This window comes from Pithys albifrons, chromosome 20, assembly GCF_047495875.1.
Source record: "Pithys albifrons albifrons isolate INPA30051 chromosome 20, PitAlb_v1, whole genome shotgun sequence".
In the NCBI taxonomy this organism is placed as follows: domain Eukaryota; kingdom Metazoa; phylum Chordata; class Aves; order Passeriformes; family Thamnophilidae; genus Pithys; species Pithys albifrons.
The window spans coordinates 2,276,348-2,301,017 of NC_092477.1; the positions used below are offsets into that span (position 1 = coordinate 2,276,348).

Consider the following 24,670-nt stretch of genomic DNA (forward strand, 5'->3'; position numbering starts at 1 on the left):
GAGGGAAGGGGTTCTGTCCCTCTGCTTCTGTCACTGCAGACCTTAGACAGATCCTCCAGGAGGAAAGGCAGCCTGAGGCTGTGCTGGCACCATCCGGGGCCACTGATCAGTCCTGGACTTCTTCAGCAGTGCCTGTGCACCCTGACACTTTGGGGACTTTCACAGTGGGAAGATCAGAACTTTTTATTTTAACCCACAATTAATTAATTTTCCTCAACTACATCCCACAGCTGCAGGTGCTGATACACAAAATCATGGTGCATCCACCTGCAGCACTCGTACTCTCCCCCACTGCCTGGTCAGGGAATGGCACAGGTGAAGCTTTGTAGTAAGTTGCAGTGTCAGGTTGACCCCACTGAAAGAGCCTTTATTTGGGCAGAGAAATAACTGCATGCCATCCATAAAAAACAAATAATACAGCTCCATAACAAACACTCTAAGGTAACTTCACCCTACTTGTTTTTTCAGATCTAATCTCCTTCTTCTTCCCTTCGCTGTGAAGTCTGTCCTGAGGGTCTGTTCTTCCTCCAAATCCCTTTTTCAGGGCCACTGCAGAGGCACCTTCTGAATTCCAGCCTAAGCCTGGCCCCAGAGCTGATGAATATTATTCATCCCAGGAATCAGCAAAGGACCAAGGATTTGGTCTGAATACATAAGCCCCAGAGTTTTGATATACTTCCAGATTTCTCACACCTCTTGGTCCCACGATGGCAGGCTGGAGATATTTTCTGGGAGCATTCCAGCACTTGGCAAGACTGAAGATGAATGAGGATGGGGAAACTGGCCAAACTCTTTCAGAGCAGAGTAGTGTGTTACTTATCACAGTAGATGCTTTGTCTAAGACCAGTGACACAGTGCACTGAAGACAAACTGGCAACCCTTATCTTGTCAGTGTATTTTGAAGTAGCATTGATCTACCCGCCTTTGGCCATTGTGTCACACACACACGAACAAAGTGTCACTGTGGCCAATGGCAAATCCACTCTCCAGATGGAGGAAGGGAAGGCTCCCATCACATCCTGCACCCTGGGTGACCTGCACTGCTGCTGAGCTTCACTGAGCCTGGGCCTCATGTGACCCAATGTCCTTGCTCTGGTCTCTCAGGCCTCAGAAGGTTTATACAATCACTGAGCACTTCCACAAATGTTCTACAATAGTCACCATTACAGAAGTCGGGTTTGTATCCCAAAGCACAGACCCCCTTACAAGGAAAATATGACACTGCTAAGCTCTGGGGCTGCCTGAAGGATGAGTATCCAACCAAGCATTCCCAAAGCCAACTGAGCAGAAGTGTGTGACGTGCACTAGTCCTACAGGATCTGTTGGCAGGCACAGTGAGGGGTGCCTGGAGCCTGACCCACTGCAAAGACAGGGCCAGGGCACTGCAGCTCCACCTCACTGCAGGGCTGCCAGAGCTGCAGGAGTCCAAAGGAATGAAACCAGTGTCACTGTGTTTCCACTGCTGCTGGGAACTGAACTCACAGGATTACACCTTATCAGTTTGTTAGGATGTACAGGAGCTAAAGCCACCCTGACACCTTCCCAGTCGGTTTGATTAGTCCTAATAATTGCACTAACAGCAAAACCGGCAAGCAATTAACCCAACCAGTCACTCTTTGAAATGCTCCCAGACCCAGTCACATGTATGATAAGAATCCATAAACTCCATCTTCCTTTACAAACAGATGTGGAATTCCAGAGCATTTATGCCCTGGTGGGATTTAGTGCTTGGGTCCAGCCTGTGTTTGCTCCATGGACTCCACAGGAGGAAGCACTTGCCAGATAGGAGAATAGCCTCAGAAACCTTTTTCTTGTTCTCTTCTTTCTCCATTCTCCCTGCTCAGGTCAAATTCCAAGTTAGGAGGGTGAGCAACAAAGCAGAAATCTCCTATTACTTGGTCCAGGCTGTGGATTATTTTAACAGCTTTCTAGAGGGGTCTTCCTGGAGCAGGATGCAAGGGGTTGAAACTAGAAGATCTTTAAGGTCCCTTGCAACTCAAAACATCCCATGATTCTAGGATTCTATGGCCATGACTCTGCCCACACATTCCCAAAGTACAGCAATTCCCCTCAGATCTGCACTTTTCTGAGGAAACAGATGCATCAAAGACTGGCCATCAAACAGCTCCAGGTTCTCACCCGTATCACTGCCTGGACTAAAAGCCCTGTAATGTTTGAGGGGGAATGAACTTCACATCTCCTGTGTTTGCGGCCAAAGAACAGCAGCAGCCTAATTTATTTGCTTTCTTTTTAACCCAGCCTGGGGTTCACTGACATCAAACTTCTCAGGTTTCTTCTCTGCTGCTGCCTCACTTCCAGCAGGTTTGGGAGAAGACTTTTTTCATGAGGTGTCTGTGAAAGCCCTTCTGCAGGGGCTCTATCACTCATGGTCCCCAGCCTTGCTGTGCCCTGTACTCAAACCTAGTGCTCTCCTTGGCCTGCTCAGCTCATGGGTCTGCTTCAGCTCTGCTTCAGAATGGTGAGGAACTTGGGTTTAGGTTCTTTTCTCTCTGTAACTGTGCCATTCTCAGCAGGAGCCACTTTTCTATTTAGGAAAGCCTTCAAAGTAATAAATAAGCAAAAATCCTGATGATGGAAGTACAAACTCTTCCCATCATTAGTGTATGGAAACAGATGCCCACAGGACAAACAAGGGTTACCACTGATTTCTGTTTCACCATGCTCAAAGCTCGCCGGCTCAGAGCCAAAGCAATAATCAGTATCTGTGCAGGATCTTTCCCAAAAGCAAAGCTTGGCAGCAGATTTTTCTCTCCTTAATCTCTTTTGGTACACTTTAGCTCCTGGTGGTTTTTGTTCTGAAGGAGAAATGCTTGAGAGGGTTGACTGAATGAACTCTGAAATTCACACCCTGGCAAATTGAACTGATTTCCTAAATCCATAATTACAACATTCCTCAGAGATATGCATTCTTTCAGAGCGAACAAGGGAAGATTAGTTTCCTGTTTCTTTCCATTTACATGACTTCTCCATCAGAGGAACTTTTTTTGTTTCTAAACAATCCTCTGTTTATGTGATTCTCTTCTTGGCAGGGAACTGGAGAACTAATCTTGCCTAAAAGTCTAATACAGCCAAACTATCAATTGCCAAGAGCCTGATTATCTGTGTGCAAAGCAGCTGATTTGCACAGGCTTTAGAATCCAGTATCTATCTGTGGAGCACTCAGACAGGGACCCATCGATTACAGAGGGTTTAAATAATCTGGGATGATTACTGAGTGACTGGATAGTTTTCTTGGGGGCTGGATAAGAAGGGTTAAGCAGGTCTGTGTGTGTGTGTGAATGTGTACAAGGCTTAACACTTCAGCAACACAGAGCAAATGCAGCCCCTCCACCTGCACAGCTGCACCTCCTGCCAGGGAGCTGCAGGTGAGAGTTGTCTCCCCCTTGCAAACAGAACATGTGCAGAGCCCTATTGTTTGTTTGTTTGTTTTTTAATTAGTGAATCCATCCTCTCCTTCTGTGCTACACCAAGAAGCAGGCAAGCTCCATGTCCCATCCTGCCCTTTGCCTTCCCTATTTCTGCTGCAGAGGCCAATGTCAGTGCTCTTGACAGGGTTCTGTTTGCCCTGGAACAAAAGGAAAATAGGATTTGCCTGTTTGAAGTGAGCCTGTCCTCCTTTTTCCCCTTGGTACAGGAGCTGGGGTTGCTCAGCCTGGAGAAGAGAAGGCTCTGGGGAGACCTTGCTGTGGCCTTGAAGGGAGTTTACAGAAAAGACAGAGACTTTTTCCACGGGCAGAGAGTGACAAGACAAGGGTGGACACTCCTAAACTGACAGAGGGGAGATTTGGATTAGATATTGGGAAGAAATTGCTCCCTGTGAGGGTGGGCAGGCCCTGGCACAGGGTACCCAAAGAAGCTGTGGCTGCCCCATCCCTGGAAGTGCCCAAGGCCAGGTTGGACAGGGCTTGGAGCAACCTGGGCTGGGGGAAGGTGTCCCTGCCCATGGCAGGGGGTGGGATGAGATGATCTTTAAGGTCCCTCCCTTAAAGAAGTCTGGGATTCTGTGACTCCAACCCTCCAGCTGCTGCAGTTTGGAGTCATTAAGAAGTATCCTGGACACTACATTTTTATAGACTCCTGACACAGATTTTAAGGACCTGGGATGTTCCACACGTTCCTAACAGGTTTTGGGTGACTGTCCTTCCTACATACTGTCCTGTTCCTAAGATGCTTTTCCCATGTGGCAGAACTAAACGTCCCCCAGCACACCCCAGTGGACTCCAACAGCTCCCTGATGCTCTTAACTCTTTAATCTAACACTGACCTCTCAACCTACAGCCATAAGCCAATTAGCTCTTTTTTATACCATACCAAATCTCTTTCTGATGAAGCTGTGCTTTCAAATGAATGCCTGCTTGTGACAGAAATGTAATTACAGTGCTTAGCAGCACGCTGGCCCTGGCTGGTGGCAGGGGCTAAGGCCAGAATGCATCTCTAACATACCAAAACAATTTAAAGGAGATTTTTTTCTCCCCAGTGTGCTGTCTCCACTTTCCTCTCTTCACTCTCCAGTCCTTACTATGTCTGCACATAAAGGCTTTTCAGCCTTCAGTTTTAAAACTGAGGTCCTGAGCTTTCCAGGGAATGCCTCACCAACCTCTCACTGAATCAGAACCACAGACACTCAGCGTCCATCAATGTGCAGAGCTTGGCCTTGTGGAGCCACACTTCAGTAAATGGGGCCTGATTTTCTGAAGCTATTGACTAAACAAATCTTCCATCCTTCCTGAGAAAATTTTGGCTGACTTTTCAAATTATTTTGGACATTTCTGACAATCTGGTAGATTGGACAGCAAACAATGGCAGTTTGTCTTGGCTCCTTTGCACCTACTGTAAAATTACACCAGAATTCATCAGTATCTTTGTGCTTAGCAATGGCTGAAGTTGTTATAAACAAAATGACCATAATTACCATTGGACACACCAGCCCTCCAGGTCTTACAGAAAATCAATCCAGCCCAGGCCATGCAGGAGGTACCTGGATGTATCCACATTTAACTGTATGGGATAGACTCTTTAGCTTGGAAGGCACAGAACACTCTGTGTGGTTGGCTTCTCCCATGTATTTCTCCCACAGCAGCTGTGGGTTTGTTCCATGAGGAGTTCCCACTTCTTTTAGCCCAGCAGTACTAACTTCATTGAGTCCAACTCCTGGAATTACAGAATGCTGTTCCTGAGACAGTCACAGTTCCCAGTATCAGCCCCATCAGTCAGTGCTTCTCCTTTGCAGCAGCTGGTGTTCTTCCAGCTATCAATAAATAAATTAACCCATTGACAGACTGAACTGACAAATAGAAAGAAATCTATACTTTGCCTCCTACTTTAATTGCCCAGTTTGCCCATGGTTTAATATTCCCTTAAGAACAATATACTTTTACATCATGTTGTGGCTGTGTGTTCTTTCCAGAGACCTCCAACAGGAATAGTGAATCCAAAGGAAATGGCACAGGGTGGAGAAGCAGAGGGATGGTCAAAACACTGTCACCCCAACTGAGCTCCTGCCAGTCCCTGAACAGGGGACAGAACACAGGGAGAGGAATGCAAGGAGCAATGGGAGCAGCAAGTGGACAGTGGGGGAAGAAGGGCCACTATTTGTCACCTGAAACAAAGCACTTCCCCCAGTTCTGACTTCCCAGGACACACAGCCAGACCTTAAACCTGAGAGTGCTCTGGGTCTAAACACCAGGTACTCTGCAAGAGGGACATGGAAAAGAAAAATTAAATCTCTTTTTTTAAAACAGCAGCTGTTAGGGAGCTGCTTAAAGCTGTGGAAAGATAAATGCAATTCTCTAAGCTGTTTTAACAGACAGACTGCAGGCAAAACCAGACCAGGAGCAGCTTCTGCATATTCATACACACCCCCACACTGGGAGCTATTGGGCTCAGCACCTCAGAACAAGCACCATGTGCAGCAACACTGGCGGAGCCATGAAAATTTATTTCAGCTGATGATTCCTCCTTGAGACTTTTAAGGCCAGAAGGAACAAAACAAATCACCCACTGGTTCTAATTTCCTGCTACAAAAGAGCCCCAGAAGTACTAGCAGGGGACTCCACACGTCGGCTGGTTAAACTAGTTTGGGTTTCCACCTTCCAGGAAAACAGCCAGCCTGGATTTGATGTTTGAGTGATGAAATCCATCCCATCCCTGAATAAACACTTCTCTCAAACACAGAAGGAGAGGTAATTTGCCATGCAGCCTTACACTGAGGGACATGCCCTGTATTAACCAACTCCCCAGCACTGTTCCCATTGGCAGTGCACAGATTGCTGCATTCCCAATGGATATTCAGCTCCTCACACCACAGGGATGTTGCTCCACTCAAAACGATCTTGAGTCAGTTGAGAAGTTTCCCTAAACTCAGAGGTCCCAGGGAAAGACACTGGATGTGGGTATTTGCAAAGTGGTCTTTTTGACCCCGTGTCCTTATTCAAGACTCCCCAGAGCAGCAGTCCTGGCCAGGTGTTCTGGCCACAAAAAACCTTTGGAAAAATAATTGCATTCTGCCCTTTAAATTCCCCTTAAAAATTCCCTCCTTGAGCATAACAGCTATTGCATTTTATTCTAGAGGTAGTTGTGTTTTAATTGAGGTCAAAATGGTCCTGCACAGAAAAGATCTTGGCATCAGCCATTGCCATTTAGAAATTAATTGGTTAAATAAGTCAGATTACATCAACTCCTTGCTGCAGTGAAAGGTAATTTACACCTATTAAGGAGCAGAATGTCAAAGTTTTTCCAATGTATTGCACAGAAAGGAGGGCAGTTCAGCCTTCTGTCTTCTGCTGGGGCAGATTTCAGAATATTGTCTGCAAAGCAGCATAACAACCCCGGAACAGCAGTGGAACTGGAGTTCTGCATTTCCTAGGAATTGCCAGCATCTCACCACTGCTCTGCCAGGGAATGAGCTGGCACAGTGCTTGATTTTCATGGTGAAATTTTAAAATAAATAAGTTATCTCACTGTCCCAGCTGGAGGAGGAGAGAGAGTAGCTGCAGGCTCTGCCTGGCTCCAGGATTCATCTCAGCATTCCCATGGAAGTCCAGAGCAGGCTGAAGAGCTGCAAAACAGGGGTCTGAGGAGAACAAGGGCCACTTTTCTGGGTGGTGTATCCCTGTGTCCCTGCATCCTTCTCCCAAACCTCACACGCCAAAGTGAAGGCCAAAGTGGTTGCAACCAGTACAGAATCAGAGAATCTTGGAACTGCTGAGGTTGGAAAACACCTTTAAGTTCATCCGGTCCCACCATCAGCCCAGCACCATCCCCATGTTCACCAAAGAACCATGTCCTCAACAGCCACACCCACACATTTTTGAAGCCTTCCAGAAATGGTGACTCCACCACTGCCCTGGGTGGGCTGTGCCAGGGCTGTTACAACCCTTTCCATGAAAAGAGTTTTTCCTAATGCCTAATCTAGACCTTTCCTGGTGCAACTGAGGCTGTTTCCTCCTGTCCTGAGCAGGAGGGCTGGCTGGTGGGCCCTGCTCCTGAGGAGCACCCAAAGAACACACATCTCTCCAAGCAGCAGTGCTCTTCTGAGCATCAGCTCTGGAAGGGTTTAAGATTTTGACATTTGAGAAGCTAAGGGACAGTTTCCCTGTGCAGACACCAGCACAGAATGGTTTGGGATTTAGCAGCAAAAGACCCTTTGACTCAAGGTCAGTAAACGTGAAAATCCCATTTCTACCCATTCCCTCTCTCAGATGTCACAGTGATTACAACACTGGCAGTACCAAACAAACTCATGCGTTTTACCCCTGCCCAGGCCTCATTCTGGTCAGTGCCCCAAACAAGAACTGTGCAGTGTCACTCTGTTCTGTTCCATGGGAGAAGGAGTTTCATATCAGGAAGGCCAAATGAACACACACAGACTTCTTGGTATATTTGAGATAACATTTTAAACTGATTTGGCACTGATCAACCCAGCTGAGCCTGGAAGGGCCCAATTACAAGATCCTCCTGAAACACTGGTGAGAACACAGCACACTGAGGGTGGTGCAGCAGAACCCCAGACCCTCCCACACTCAGTCCTCTGTTGAACTGGGAGAATTCCAGGTCGCCAGAATACAGGACTCTGGTGCTATTGAGACGTCCTGGGGTTCCACGTGCCACCCGAGAGGGGAGTGCCCCTCAGCAGGGCCCATGCCACGTTGCCAACCTCACCCAAGCACCTCAGACACAATCTGACACCTGAACACTGGCAGAGGTGCCACCTCCCATCAGAGTCACTTTCCCACTGTGCCCCCATCGGTATCACAGCTCTGTGTGCCATCACCTTTTGAAAGCTGAGCCTCCTGTCTGCACAAGTGACTGACAGGGGAGGTTTTCCCACACTCCACCACCAACAGGAAGTCCTTCACCTCACACACCACAGCACATCCAAAAGTTAGAATCATAGAATCATGGAATCTCCTGAGCTGGAAGAGACCCACAAGGATCACCATGTCCAACCCCTGGCCCTGCACAGGACACCCCAACAATCCCATCCCTTTGCTGGTGCCAAACATGCCTTCCATGCTTTTCAGTCTCCAAGTGATTGTGTCCTGCAGAATTCCAGGGGAACATCAGCATTCCACAGCCCCTCCTGCCACTGGCCACGTGCTCTCCGCAGTCAGCAGCAGGAAAACCTTGAACACGTATGAGCAGAGTCACAGAGTGGCTGATGAAGCCATGAAAAACATGAAGCACGTGAGAATGGAAGCAGAATGGCACACAGAGAGCAGACAGGAGCCTCATGCCCTGCCTCATTCCCCTGCCTATCTCCCATCAATATCCCACACACCTTCCCCTCTGCCTGTGCAGACAGGCACTCCTGTGTGCTTCCAACAGCCCAGCATCAGTTGGGCAGGGGAATGAAGAGCTGGCACTGGGCACAGAGTCTCTTTCCCTCCCTCTGCCCCCCAGGCATTTCCACTTGGAGAAGATGCTTCAAGTGGCAGCTGTCCTGGCTAACCAGGTTTTCAGCAGGCAGTGGGGATGAGGGCAGCTTCTCACGGTGTGGAGGTTTCGATTCCTCTCCTTCCTCTCCTGCCTCCTCTGCCGTCTCTGCCTGGACATTGGCTCAGCAGGCAGATGGGGCAAAACCAGTTTGCTACAGGGTTGGAAACAGGTTCTGTTGGCCCCACAATTAACTCCAAGGTTTCTGCCTTTTGTAGGAGCAGTCAGAAGCACACCTTGGAGTCATCCTCAGTGCAGGAACAGGAAAAATCTGTACTTGCACTGCTCAGGGTGAACAAAAAAAAAAATCCCAGCCACAAAATATCTCTGGCCTGCTATGGAGAGTGTGCCATGGCCAGCAGAGACAGACCTGTCTCCCCCAGGGCTCTGGAAATCTGTGTAACTCAACTGGTATCTCTGTCATTTCTCATATTCTACAAGCACCAGGGCTCCTGATATCTATGTAATGGCTGCAGCACAGAATCAAAAAAATGGCCTTTAATCCCACCACGACCTGTTAGAATTTCAAATGGAAAAAAGTATCCAAAAATTACCCAATAATTCTGAGAGTATGCCATTGTGGAGTCTTTTGGGAGTTCTGGTTCCCATTCCCGCAGGTGACCAGAGGTCACACCGAGTCCCATCCTCTGTCCTCCAAGTGCCTGGCTGGACAGAGCTTGGGAGATCCAACTGCCTGTGAACCTCAACTAAGCACAGGGATGGGGCACATATGCAAACAATGGCCTTCCTCAGCTCCACAAGGAACTTAAGGAATTTTTTTTATCAGAGCATGTCAAGTCACAGGTGAAGCTGTGGCCCAGAGAAGCTGTGGCTGCCCCATCCCTGCAAGTGTCCAAGGCCAGGTTGGACAGGGCTTGGAGCAACCTGGGCTGGGGGAAGGTGTCCCTGCCCATGGCAGGGGGTGGAACAAGAGGAGATTTAAGGTCCCTCCCAATCCAAATCAGTCTGTGATCCTGATTCTATGAAGTTCTGAGTGAATGTTGAGTCATTCCCTCCTGTAAAGTCCAATCCTTGAAAATCTATTAAGTCCTGGACAGCCCCAGTTCTTGCACTGAAAACCAGACGTTGCTCTGAGATTCCTCCTTTGTTACTGCCTTTCCCTGCCAGGAGCAGCAGCAGCATCAGGAGCCTGCACAGGTGATTATTTCAGTTCCTCCAGATGCACAGGCACAGATGCTGATGGCTTTCAAGTGATGCCAAAGACAGTGATCTCTGATAGCTGAGTCAGTCTGATAACAGGCAAGTTTCAGCACTGCTCGGCTCATAATTACATAGTTGTGAAAAACAGAGCAGTTGGCAACAGGCAGCAAACACAAAGTTTGGAATCCTTTGGAAAAGCAAAGCCAACCCTCTGCCACAGTCCATCATGCTCTGTGCTCTCCAGGGTGGTGGCTTTACCAGGTACCACGTGTGCACTTCCCAGGGAGTATCCTGAGCCTCCTGTCTGCACAAGTGACTGACAGGGGAGGTTTTCCCACACTCCAACAGAAAGCCCTTCACCTCACACACCACAGCACATCCAGAAGTTAGAATCATAGAATCATGGAATCTCCTGAGCTGGAAGAGACACACAAGGATCTTCATATCCAACCCCTGGCCCTGCACAGGATACCACAACAATCCACTGCTCTGCTGATGTGTCCAAACAGTGCCTGAGACCTCAAACTCCTGAGGCCATCAGTGTCCAGGCTGCCCCTTTACCACTCACTGACCCTTGGGATGGGTTTTCAGGGATCTCTAATGGCTGCAGAACTCTGAGAGGAAGTACAGAACACGAGCAAACACCCATCATGAGGTTGCAATTCCATGGGGACATCATGGACACATAAATTACTATTAACAGTTTATCACCATGGAATTTCGTGCTATTTCACTGTCACATTTGTAGTTATTGCAGGATCAGGCCAAACCACGACTGCCTGAACCCTCTTGTTTAAACACCAAGACAAAGCCATACTGATCCATTCTCCTTGTGGCATTAAAGTTCTTTGTGTCCTACAGCCCAAGGCAGAGAGGTCACAACATCAGAATCACCCAGTAAACCTGTTGAAAATGATCAGAGTGGAGCATGCAGAGGGAAATTAACATTTGTCCCAATTTCCTCACACATCTGGTCAGCTGCTGAAGAGAACTCTCTTTTCCTTCCTCCTTGTCATTAATCAACATAAATACTTGTAGTGTTCACTTACAAATAAGTGCAGGAAAGTAAAAGACTACTTGATAATCTTATTCAAACCACAGAATCGCAGAATCATTGAATATTCTGAGTTGGGAGAGACCCACAAAGTCCAACTCCTGGCCCTGCACTGGACACCCTAACAATCCCACCAAGTGCCTGAGAGTGTTGTCCAAATATTCTAGTTTGGCTCCAGCCACACAAAAGCATTTTCAAAGACATAACAGGCAGGGTTTTGCTGTATGCTTTCAAAGTGATGAGAAAGTGCAGAACTGTAATAGCACAAGCACAGCATCCAGAGCTGGATACTCTGAACATCTTAAAATAATCTCCAAGCAAACAACCCTGAGAAAACAGGAGAGGGAAATCCATACTCACCTGAACGTGATCTGCCCAATTCTCCTCAGTCATGGTTTTCTGAAAAGACAAAATTACTCCTGAGACATCTTAGAAGAGGGAGGATGTTCCAGACAGTAAACTAGAAATGAACATCCCATCATACCCACTGGCATTACCTGCAGCCAAGGAATGGAGCACACAGGACACCTCAGCTGCCAGGGCACAGCACAGCAACACAGCTTGGATGGGCTAACTCAGAGAACTCTTACATGACAGCACATAAGACATAAAAATTCACATGTAATATGTCCTCAGACTGTTCAGCTCTCCAGCCAGCCCATGGAAAGCCACCACGTGGGCTCCAGGAAAGGGAGGGATCTCAGGGATCACCTACAAGGCTGAGCATTCTCAATATAAAAATACAAACTTTTTTCAACAGCCAAGTAATGAAAAATCCTCTGGAATACGGAGGTCTGGGAAAGGATACTGATAAGTTAATATTCCCATTCTAATGTAGTTCAGAGCCAAACTTGGGGAGGAACTTGGGATGAGACCTACTCTCCACTCTGCCAAGAGCAGAGGCTACATGAGACCAGCTATGAGTCTCAGCCCCGGTGCTGGCAGAGGGGACAGGGACTGCAAGTGCCACTTTTATGAAAAGGTAGAAGAGCAAACAGGGAGCAAGAGTCTCAGAGAAAACAGCTCTGAGACATGCAAGATGTAATTTAAATACAAGTGAGATAAAGAGGCCATTTAACCAAAGCTCAGACACAGCTGAGAATGGTAAACAGAGAGCACCAAAGAGCTCTCAGAAGAAGGGACTGTGTCCAGAAACAGCTGCCAAATGTACCTTAATGGAAGTAACTGGCCAGATTGGATACTTTAAATCAAGCAAATACTCCAAAACAAAGGAAATGGAAGGCCAGAGAGAGCAGAACCCCAGACCATGAATCCATTCCACTCTGCTAAATAAATACACCTGGATAAATGCTCTCTGCTTGCTGTGGATGACCAACTCACTACAGTGATGTTAGCCCACACTAAAGCTCTGAGATGCAGGAGGCTTAAATGCTCAGTCCTCCCAAGCTCTCCTGGCACTGGGTCTGGCAGGCAGCAAAGACAGCTCAGAGCCCTCCCTGATGGATCAGGGGGTCTTGGGAGCAGAACTGGCTGTGCCAGAACATTGTCAGCAGCTCACCACCACTCAACCCCATCCTGGTGTTCAAAGTACGGGGGCTGGGGGGTCAGAAAACACGCCTGGGTCTGCCTGCTGCTGTCAGAGCAAACAGGAAACCTCTTCTGAACACAGAACAGGCACCCTGGGAGGAGGTGGCTCATTCCCTGCACTCTGGGTCTCTGAAGATTGGATCAATAGTCCTGTAGGAACATCTGAAAAATCTGCTGGGTTCAGGCTCTGTTAAAAAATCCTCCTGTACCTACAAGCAGTTCTTTTATGAGCTGCAGATGAAAGGCTGCTCCACGCCTGGCAAACACAGCTTGAAAACTCAAAAGTCAAGAAATGTTTCTCTCTGATATTCAGTCTCTTGTGGTTCTTATCCTTCACAGTCCACTGGATACACCTGGATACATGTGAAAGCTGTTTTTTTTCCAGAAAAGGCAGAACAAAATCTGACTCTCAGCTGGTACAATCTGTCCGCAGACACAGGGTCATGCTGAGCGTCGGACCATCAGGAGAAGCACCAAATCCACCCTGTTATGGAGATAAAATGTGTTCCCAGTGCAGGAGCTCAGGAGCATCCAAAGGGCAGTGACTTGGCTCAGTGCACTCATGAGTGGGAAGAAGGAACCACACTCAAGTCATTCTGCAGACAGTCAACCTCCAGGCTTCCTCCTAGAAACCCGCTTCTCAAAAAGAACTAGTGGCATTTTCTTATTCCTTCAAGCCCTCAGTGCCAGGACAAGTGCCAGTGGATTAGGAAAGAGAATTTGGAGGCTGGACAGAAGTAAAGTTTGTTCAAAGAGTGGTTGAGGAGCTGAAAATAGGACCATTTTGCTCCACAGTAACAAGGCTGACAGCACAAAAAAGCTCCTGTGGCAGGTTGGGGCCACACCTGTCCCAGCCAGGCCACAAGCACCAAAGCAAAGTGCCTATAAAGGATCCAGAAATAAGGAATGTCTAGAACCTAGTGTTCTTTCAGAAAATCCAAGCAATGCCCCCCTCCTGCAAAATCCCCCCAAACCTCTTTATCCGGTATATTCCTGCTTGTTTGAGATGGCTGAGAGAAGCTGAGCACTGGAGCCCATCCTGATCCACCCAGAGTGCCCCAGAGCAGTGCAGAGGGATCAGAGGGGAAGCAGCTCCAGCCCTGAGCAATCAGGATCCCCAGGCATGGGAACATCACTGGACACACTGACTATCCATTCCCCAGAATAAACAGATCACGTGGCAGATCCAAGGCACTGTTATACCACAATACTCACAACAACAAAAACTTGCTCTTATACTACCTATACATTTCAGTTACCTCAATTATGTTATTTAAAATGCAAATGGCATGAAAATTCTCATTCACACCCCTCCCCAGCACAGATAGAACAGCACATACCTCAACAAATCTCTTGTAAAAGAGGTAGTTCAGAGTTCTCAAGTGCCGCTGATTTATGACATTGGGGCAGAGAGCTGAAAGAAGGAAAAAGACGTTTAGTACACAACATCACCGAATTTCCTGGAAGTTTTACTGTCTAGACATGACACTTTTCCTTCCCCAGTGTCAGGCTGGGGCTGGGGAAGGCAGGATGCCCTCACTCTCAGAACAATGCGGGACAGACTCACACACTGTCAGCTTATCTCAACTATAAACTGTTATTTACACTTTCAACCGTGATTAGCAATGCTAATCCTCGGGTCTGATATCTCTGGTTCCACCACCCCTGAGCGATAAGATCCGCTCCGTTGTTCAATGTGCTCCACAGTCAATGACTTCACACCTTTAATTAGGCAGCATCCTCCTCACCTGGGCACCACCTCAGTCTCCAGAGGCCACATTCTTCGGGCCTTAATTGGGACCTGTGTTGATAATTCATTGAAGCAGTTGTGAACAGCTTACTCAGGATGTAAACTTGTGGCTAAAGTTTATCCGATAAACACAGATCCATGACAGAGACTCCACAGCCACACAAAGAGGGTGGGGACTATTGTTCCGCTGAGCTAGCAAGGCACAGTTGTTATTATTTTCATTGCTGTCATCTTCATTAGATATGGCTCATTACAACTGCAGAAACCAAGACCTTCACACAGTGCCTTGTTTTGAAATCCAGTGCAAGGAGAGATGAAGGCAGCAGATAAAACACATGAACTGTCAGTTCCTGCTGGATGCTGGGATGCAGGAACAGGGAAAGGCTTCACCAAAGCCTTCCGTGGGGCTTCAGGGGCTAAACCCATCCCACTGGGAGTCAGAGGGAGCAGGACCAGCAATCAGAAATGCTCACAGAGAACGGGGAAGTGAAACATCTCTGCAGCTTCCCTTCAGTCAGCGTCCACAGGGAGAAACCGATCCCTTATCCCTTCTTACCCTGCCCCACACGGGGCACACCCAAGGATTACAAACTGAGGGAAAAAGAGAGAGTTCTGGACACCAGACCCTGGATCAGAGGGGAATGGATTGATGTCCCACTTGTTATGGCAGCTTCTCAGAGTCCCCTGAAGTGTCCCTTCAGAACATGAACGTTTCTATCTCAAACAGAAATGGGTAAAGCTGTTATTTTTAAGGTAATCTTCCACAGTGTGACAACAGACCCTTGCCCTCCAAGGATCTGAGAAAATTATGGCAATTATAACGCAGGATATTGTCCCAGTAAATATGGTGATCTTTCCTCTGGAAATTATCCCAGTATCTGGAGGAAAAATCATCAGTTCATGGAAAGCAACACTCTGAAGAACAGAAGATCAAGGCGAAAATTAGTAACATCACTACCTATCTGTGAGACTGCAAAGCACTTCAGAAAGAACCATGACTGCTCCAGCCCACCCACAGGATCCACTGAACACCTTTTCCTTTGAGCTTCCACAGGAAATATCCAAAGCAGAGGCCCTGCAGAACTGGGGGGTTTGAGTGCACACCTATCTCTGTGGAAAGGACAGAGGAGCACAGAGGCACTGGAAACATAACTGAAGGCACAAGTGACTTATTCTGATGAAGCAAGGAACTGAGTTTGAATTTAATTTTCTATACTTTACTAGAAAAAAATAAGAGAAAGACTAATCAAGAGCACAAGCACAGGCTAGATGGGGAAGGGATCAAGAAAAGCCCTGGGGAGAAGGATTTGGGGGGTGTGGGTGGACGAGAAGCTCAACACATGCCCTGGCCACATGTGTTGGCAGCCCAGAAACTCCCCCTGCCCTGGGCTGATCCCACAGTGTGGGCAGCAGATGAGGGGGGGATTCTGCCCCTCTGCAGAGCTGCCTCCAGTCCTGGGGCCCAGGACATGAAGGACGTGAAGCTGCTGGAGCAAGTCCAGAGGAGGCCACAAAGATGCTCCAAGGGCTGGAGCCCCCTCTGCTCTGGAGCCAGGCTGGGAGAGCTGGGGGGGATTCGTCCAGAGAAGAGAAGGCTCCAGGGAGACCTCAGAGCCCCTTCCAGAACTTAAAGGGGCTCCAAGAGAGCTGGAGAGGGACCTGGGACAAGGGATGGAGGGACAGGACACAGGGAATGGCTTCCCACTGCCAGAGGGCAGGGGTAGATGGGATATTGGGAAGGAATCCTTCCTGTGAGGGTGGGCAGGCCCTGGCACAGGTTGCCCAGAGAAGCTGTGGCTGCCCCATCCCTGGAAGTGCCCAAGACCAGGCTGGGTGGGACTTGGAGCAACCTGGGCCGGTGGGAGGTGTCTCTGCCCATGGCAGGGGGTGGGATGGGATGATCCTTAAGGTCCCTTCCAACCCAAACCAGTGTGAGGTTCTATGGAAAATATGAGGGTGAACTTGGTAAAAGAGACAAGGAAAAATGGAGAGATCAAAGCTCTTAAGCAAATGAAGAATAACAAAATAAAAAACCAAAATGGATTGTAATAAACTCAGAAAACTGGAAGGTTAAGATTTCATATGGAAATCATTTATGAGACAAAAAGGAGTTAAGAAAAGCTTAAAAAGGAAAAATTGGAAGTGAAGAAACTTAACTGCTAAAGCAGAAGCTTTAACTGATCTCATTCACAAGAAGGAGGTTAAAAGAACACGAAAAATGGATCAGACACATAAAAGTGAACAGCACAAACACAGAAAATCACAAGGCCCAAAACACACGTTTCTACCAAAAGCTATAAAGGAAAGAGAAATTCCATATAGTCTTTTGGAAGAAACAAGCAACTAAAACCTAGCAACATCTAATGCAAGGGAAGAACTGGCACAGGCTGTGTAGCAGATGCCAAACCTCCCACCGATGCCAAACCTCCCACCTTGGAGGTCTGAAACAGGTTCCACATTCCAAAGCAGATCAGAACTATCAGGAGCTCCTTTGGCCAAGAGGCACAAGTAGCACAGGTGGCACAGCAAAGCCTTTGCCAGACCTCTCCCTGCACTTTCATGACCATTTGCACCTTGTACAGGCAGAAATCAAAGTGCTTCAGGACAGAGCACCTTCCTCAAGGTCAAACACCCAACTTGGGGAACAGGAGTCTGAGCCCAGGGCTCCTGCACCCAAACCAGTGTCCTGTTGGTCAGAGCAACAGACCCTGTCCTAAGCTTTCCACAACACAGACCATCCTCCTAGTCAGTGTCTGTCCAATGGGATCACGACCAGGTTGTTCAGTACTAGTGGAATATAAATGGTTTAATACTATAAAAGCAGCTCTTTGTACATGTGTTACCCTTAACCTGGCAGTTGCACCACCACCATGTTCAACTGAGTGACAGTTCACACCTGGGCCTGACTCAGAGGCCAAAGCCCAGTCTGCTCTCAGCTCATGGCCATGAGCAACCCAGAAGGAGTAAAAATGGAATCTGTTTGTCACATGGGGTAAGAAACACAAAATCCACACCGACCTCAGTCATGCAAGATGGGTATGATGTGTCTACTGGGGACATAGTGCAATCTATTTTTAGGTGTGGTGAGTACCCACCACTCCCAGGAGATGTCAATGCCTTCTGGTCTGGGATGTGGACCCAATCTTCTCTTTCCATGGCCCAGAGAGCTTCCATTCACAACCAGACTCATTCTCCCTGTCCTGGCAGAACAGCAGTGTACTTTGTCTGGTAGCAAACTAAAGGAGCCTTTTCTGTACAAAATCGAGAAACCTGACCCGCCAGAGGCTTTCCCTGGATTGCTGAGGATTGCTGGGGAACCTGAGGAGCAGCAACCTGTGCACTGGGCTCGTGCTGTATCATGAGATTAATCCCTAAGTGTGAATCTGTGGAGGACAGGGCTGCAGTCCAGACAACCTCTCTGTTGTAGCCTCAAAGATGCATCAGTGCCTCATGAAATGCTCTGTGGCACTACAGGCTCGGGGCCTGTGGCCCTCAGAAAGGGGGTGACATGGCAGAAGCCCCACAGTGCCCCCAGCTCCCTGAGCTCCCTGCTGGCTGTGTCTCCTGGAGCGAGAACAGAGCACAGCACAAGGGTTTGATCTACACCTACAGGAAAACATGCTCTGGTTACCTTTGGACACCATGTGGATATGAAGAATTCATGGTCAGAATTGACAGGATAGTGTCAGCTTTTTCATAAAAAAGCTTGGAGACTGCTGGCCAGTCTGTCATGGCCTAGAGCAGGTCATATCCTATTATTGTTCTTCAGTAGGCAAAACCACAGTCTGAGGGCCTCAGGAAGGACTGGGGCACATTCCATGCCCTCCTCCTTCAGCATCGTGGCTCTGCAGCCTTGGGAAAGGGGCTCCTCCCTGCCAGGGCCCCAGCCTGGAGATTCTCCTCAGGCAAAGGGCATGCAGAGCTGTGCTGGTATTGAACACCTGACACAAAACACTCTGGAGGAAAATCACCATGGAATTCAGGGAAAAAAAACACAGGGGAGGAGAGGGGAGGAGAGGGATGGGAATAACATTCTGCTCTGTTTTAACAAGGGAAAGGTAAAACCAGTTGAAAACTCTTCCTTCCGAAGGCATTCCTGTCTAGTTATATAAGTCATTCCCTCCTTTCTAATGGAGCATCTTCTGAAACTCCCCCATGTGCCTGCAGGTCTCTGAGCCCTGAGCAGGTGTGGGCCAGCTGTGTCTCACCTGAGCACTGAGGGGCTCTGCACCCCCAGCTGTGTCTCACCTGGGCACTGTGGGGCTCTGCACCCCCAGCTGTGTCTCACCTGGGCACTGTGGGGCTCTGCACAGCCAGCTGTGTCTCACCTGGGCACTGTGGGGCTCTGCACCCCCAGCCGTGTCTCACCTGGGCACTGTGGGGCTCTGCACAGCCAGCTGTGTCTCACCTGGGCACTGTGGGGCTCTGCACCCCCAGCAGTGTCTCACCTGGGCACTGTGGGGCTCTGCACCTCCAGCAGTGTCTCACCTGGGCACTGTGGGGCTCTGCACAGCCAGCTGTGTCTCACCTGGGCACTGTGGGGCTCTGCATCCCCAGCTGTGTCTCACCTGGGCACTATGGGGCTCTGCATCCCCAGCTGTGTCTCACCTGGGCACTGTGGGGCTCTGCACCCCCAACAGTGTCTCACCTGGGCACTGTGGGGCTCTGCACAGCCAGCTGTGTCTCACCTGGGCACTGTGGGGCTCTGCATCCCCAGCTGTGTCTCACCTGGGTACTGTGGGGCTCTGCATCCCCAGCTGTGTCTCACCTGGGCACTATGAGGCTCTGCACCCCCAACAGTGTCTCACCTGGTCACTGTGGGGCTCTGCACAGCCAGCTGTGTCTCACCTGGGCACTGTGGGGCTCTGCATCCCCAGCTGTGTCTCACCTGGGCACTGTGGGGCTCTGCACCCCCAGCTGTGTCTCACCTGGGCACTGTGGGGCTCTGCACAGCCAGCCGTGTCTCACCTGGGCACTGTGGGGCTCTGCATCCCCAGCCATGTCTCACCCGGGCACTGTGGGGCTCTGCACCCCCAGCCGTGTCTCACCTGGGCACTGTGGGGCTCTGCATCCCCAGCTGTGTCTCACCTGGGTACTGTGGGGCTCTGCATCCCCAGCTGTGTCTCACCTGGGCACTGTGGGGCTCTGCACTCCCAGCTGTGTCTCACCTGGGCACTGTGGGGCTCTGCACCCCCAGCTGTGTCTCACCTGGGCACTGTCGGCTCTGCATCCCCAGCCGTGTCTCACCTGGGCACTGTGGGGCTCTGCACAGCCCTCTCCTGCCCTCTGCTGCCCTGGCCCCGCGGGTTTGCAGCAGCCCCGACAAGTGCGGGATGGGTGGGGGGGGCTCACACAGACGGAAATTACACTTTAACCGAATGCACAACCCGGTGATCAAGCAAAAGAAACATTTCTCTTGGTTTATACTAAAAAACCTTTTAAAGACTATGGTAAAACCAGACTCAGGTCCCTCCCACACTGCTACAGCACAAGCACCACTGTTAACTGGGCACTCAGTGCCCATCTGTCTCCCTCTGTCACACCACTGTTATTTGCTCCATTGGCACAGAGGCACCAAGCCCAAGGTCTGAGGCTCTCACCCTGATCAGAGTGGGATCATTGCTCCTTCAAACCCAAGGAATTTTCATGGAAAAACATCTCTGAGCTCCCTGTGTGTCCTGGCTGTGCACAACCCCAGCAGGGAACAGATTCCACCATGTCAGCCCTGGAAGGGGCTGTTCCTTCACCTCTGAGATCTGTTTTGACTGAAACTTGTGTCTGTGAAGTCAATCTCACAGGGTCTCCAAAGACTACTAAGTAATTAGCTGGAAAAAGCTACAGGCTCGTTAAATCAGGGCATACCGACCCAGGTGTGAGGAAAGACTATAAACCTCAATTTCCTCAATCACACACCACTTCTGCCCAACTCCTTCCTTCCCCAACAAGGGTAATTAAACGGAATCCACGTACACTTTATTGGGACACCTTCGGGACTCAACAGAAAATCTCCCACTTACCCACACCCTGTTTGTAAGTTAACAGGAAAAAAGAAGAGGAGGACTAATCAAAGATGATGGGGTTTTTTCCCTGGAATTCCAGATCTTTTATATTGAGCCACCTCTGGTCTGGCTCTGGAATTTAAGGCTTGTAATTCCCAGGAGCGTTTCAGATCCTCACAGACACCTCAGCTTGGCAGTCAGTGGGATTTACTGGGACTGAGCAAGAGTGAGCTTGGGTAGTGAAATCTGAAAGTTGATTTTGAACTGCAAGAACTGAGTCACACACAAGTTTGTGTCCTCATACCCAGAAACCCCATCCTCCTCCTCCTCCTCCAGCCCTTCTCACCAAAGCCACTTCCCCCTGTGCTGCTGTTCTCAGGCTCTCACAGTGAGGAGGAGACCGAAAGCAGCAGCAGCTGGAGGAGCCCCCAGCCAGGGGAGGGGACAAGAGGTGACAATAAGTGTGAGCTCTACCTCACCGCCAGCTTTTGGGGGAGCTGCTCAGAACAAGAGACATGAGGGGTTCTTTCATCTGTACATGTTGCCCAGCCTGTTGCCTTCTTGCACATCATTTCACCACAGTCAGACTCGCTTCCACTACAGAATGGAGAAAAAACACCCAGAAATTCAGCAAAAGGGAAGGGAGAGGTGGGAAGGCAAGGAAAAGCACGTTATTCCAGCAGCCAGCATTTCCCAATTCAGTTCCAGCATGACCAGCACTAAGGCAGCAATTCCTCTGCAGGGCACTCATCCCTTTTCAAAGCGCTTGAAGGAGACTGATCGCCACAGTCTAGCAAAGTGTGAATTCCTGCTCATAATTGCACATGATACTATGTAAAAAATGAACACCAACTTTCCCATATGGGACTATGACAGTCATCCAGCACTGGTTTTATGTGCCCCAAGTCTAAACTGGTCACCCACATCCCCTCTCACATTAGAAGTGGGCAGCACTCCCAAGCAAGGACTTGCCCTGTACTGCAGACACCACAGTTTGCATGGGATAAACGTCTGGAAGTGTAGGCAGGAATGGGACCTGTATCTACACCAAGGAACGTCCTCAGCAGTGAATGGTTGTGGAGAACCAGCAAGATTGGCCATTATTATCAGCAGCTACAACATCTGGAAGCCATTCCCAGGCTGAAGCACAGCACACTGTATCCCACAGACTGCACCTGAGACCAACACCTACATGCTCCTCCCCTGATTTTTATTTTCTGCAATTATTATTCCTCAGGATTTTGCATGTGAACAGTTACATAATTTAATCTCTAAGATTACATTGCACTCTTGGTAGATTTTTCCTATGGAAAGGGGAACAACTCAATTCCATTTACAGATCAGCAAAGGTAACACAGCTGACTGAACATCCAATCTTGTCAAGGAGGGAAAATTACTGAAGACCAGTGAACTCCTGTGAAGGTTTTAATTTCTAAATGAATCACCCCTGTAGGTCTCAGCTTTCACACCGACATGCTATGTTTAATTATATGCATTTCTCCTCCAATGAGGGTTTGCAAGGTTTATGTTGTTAACTTTTGAACATCAGTCTGAAGATGGGAAGATTATTGTACAACAGTCTTGCTGTCAAGTGTAATAAGCCCACAATTTGTGGTTAGAAAACACTTTCAGTCCAAGAAATGAGAACTGCATTATCTTGGGTCAATGGAAAGCTCTGCAGGGTAAAGGGGTCTGGTGCAAGGTCCCAAAGAGAAGCAAAAATCAACAGTCCTCACTATCAGCCAAAGCAAAGCAGATTTTGTTGAGTAACTGATAACTGCAGGTGAAGTAGATCTGTTCAGTGACAGAAAACGTGACACTTTAAGGCTGCAGGAACCTTGAAATTCCCTACCACCAACACTGGTTTATACAAAGAATACAAAGGGCTGTGAGGCTCCTGCTTCCCAAGGGTTATCTCCTCCCAGCTGATGGGCCCATCGCTCAGGAAAACAGATCCCCAGTGAATAATGACTTGCCTCTTATGTGAGAGGAATGGAGTCATAACTCAGAGCTGACCATGGTGTGTTTATGCAGAGCCATGCTGAGGTCAGGATTTATTTCATATCATGGCAGAAACAGTTTATTAGTCACCAGCACTTCATTCTTCAACAGCACAAAGTGATAATTCCCATAATTTACCAGCTTTGTTTTTCAGCATCATCAATTAAACCCTGAAACTCCCCAAGATAAATGACAGCAGAAATTCCTTGATGAACATGGAAGACAAATTGGCTTTGTGTGTTCCTCATTGCTGTGACAACCCCACAGTCTGTTGCAATGTCCCATACCTGGATCCACGTTGAACCGGTCCAGGAGCCTGAAGACCAGTTTGCTGAGTGTTCTGCGGTTAAACTTCTCTGGTTTGTACCTGGACAGGCCATGATATGGTCTGTAAAAACATCAGAAAGAAGTACCTGTGGCATCACCCAAAGGGTGTTTCCCAAAGATCAGATATTTAACAACACAGGGACTGGGGTTTGCTGGGTGTTGGTAAGGACAAGGTATAGCAAAAAGCCAACACAAATTTCAGTCAATAACTGAAGAAAGTCCAGAGGCTCATTTGAAAGTGAGCAATTCTTTCTCATCTCTTTTTCAGAGCTAAGACTGGAACTATTGCAGCTCCACTGTGACACTGACTGTGCTGCTGGCTCTGTGACTGACAGGAGTTATTCTAGTGAGAGGCAAGTCAGAAATTAAAATACACACCACGATTTGATGAGCACATGAAGGTTAACCACTTGCATCTCTTGTTTTTCTGCCACTTCATCATAGTATTATCTTCCTGCCAAACCTGTACAACCGATACTGGAACTCACCCTTGTCAGCAGCAGAGCACAGAGGCCGACTGCTCCCACCTCCCTTTGGTACCATTCTGTGCCTGTGATGTGCTGCACAGGTTTCATTTGCACTCCTGCTCCTGGCAGGAACACAGCACGAGTCAATAGCAACCATTTCTCCGTCCTGCAGGCCAGGGTGCTGGAGAAGGCTCTGGGACAGCCACCAGAATTGCCCCTTTCTCAGCTGAAAGTCAATATATTGCACTGCCTTACGCTGAGACACAACTGCAGACAGACAACAGGAACATGCCGAGCCCTGGCTGCTCTGAGGGACAAAGGATTCTACCTTGTGACATCTCTGATATTGAAACTGGGGTCACACCACGTGTCCAGGATCTGCAAGAGCTTGCTCTGGAGCTCAGGATAGTCTCCCACATAATCTTCCACCACGTTAACTTTATCCTGGAGCAGCAGTGGGGTGCACATCTAGGAGAAGAAATGACCTTTGATGCCCATGGAGCACACAGAGGGCACAGAGGGGTCCACAAGTAAATCCCAGAACAGGGCTGCCCAATTCCATGCATCCCAGACATGGTGAGCAACCCCAACCCTCTGCTTAGCCCACCAGTGCTGCCTACAAGAGTACTGGGACATTTTAAATGCAAATTTTAGCACAGCTTCAAAGCAGCAGAAGCATTGACCTCCATCCTGGTGCTGAACACAGCAAGGGTTTGTTGTAACAGTGGCTGCAGCCAGAAAAACAAGGCAGGAGGCTGTGATGGGGTAACAAGACATGCTCTGTGCCTAACCTGGATGTAAAGGTACATCAGCAATGCAACATGTACTCCTTGGGAACGAAGTAAAGCCTCAGGGGAAAGGCAGCATGACTTGGAGAGCCCTGATGGATGTCCTGCTGAACAAAAGGTGGATCTGATGACAGAGGAGCCTGCAGAGGAAATGACTCACCTTCTCCACATCTTGATCTGGCTGTAATTTCAGCTTCATACTCAGTGTGGCTGCCTAGAAAATATAAATACAAAAAGTTGTGTATTTAGAAGAACCTCACAGTGGATAAATGGGCATTATTCCAAAGTGAAGTATAAATGCTACTATACACATTTTTATTGTGTTAATTATTTCTGTTACATTGTCAAGCACAAATCCTGCAAACATTTGGCCACAGACATTCCACTTCAGAGTGTACAAGAACACTCCTGGCAGAGCTGCATATCCATTCCCTGGAGCAAAAATTAAACACCACATTGTCAGGCAGAAAGAGAAAGTGAAGCACTTGAACAAAACCAGCTGAGATGCCATGGTAAAAAACACCTGACCCAGCACACCTTTCTCAGCAAATTTAACCATCTCACTGTGCCTTTGAAGTTTGGTAAAATAGCTGCATTTTGTGACAGCAACTCAAGACTTC

The 24,670-nt window shown here is 48.5% G+C and overlaps 1 protein-coding gene across 4 annotated transcripts in view; it reads right to left on the bottom strand.

Annotated features, from left to right (window-relative positions):
* EXD3 (exonuclease 3'-5' domain containing 3) overlaps positions 1 to 24,670 on the bottom strand; it is a 309,435-nt gene that overhangs the window by 163,014 nt on the left and 121,751 nt on the right. For all 4 annotated transcript variants that reach the window (XM_071574214.1, XM_071574215.1, XM_071574216.1 and 1 more), the window contains exons 7-11: positions 24,211 to 24,264; positions 23,591 to 23,730; positions 22,756 to 22,856; positions 14,059 to 14,132; positions 11,531 to 11,569 (exon numbers count right to left, since the gene is read on the bottom strand). In XM_071574214.1, the coding sequence (XP_071430315.1) occupies positions 11,531 to 11,569; positions 14,059 to 14,132; positions 22,756 to 22,856; positions 23,591 to 23,730; positions 24,211 to 24,264 (408 nt within the window). The remainder of the gene's footprint in view (positions 1 to 11,530; positions 11,570 to 14,058; positions 14,133 to 22,755; positions 22,857 to 23,590; positions 23,731 to 24,210; positions 24,265 to 24,670) is intronic.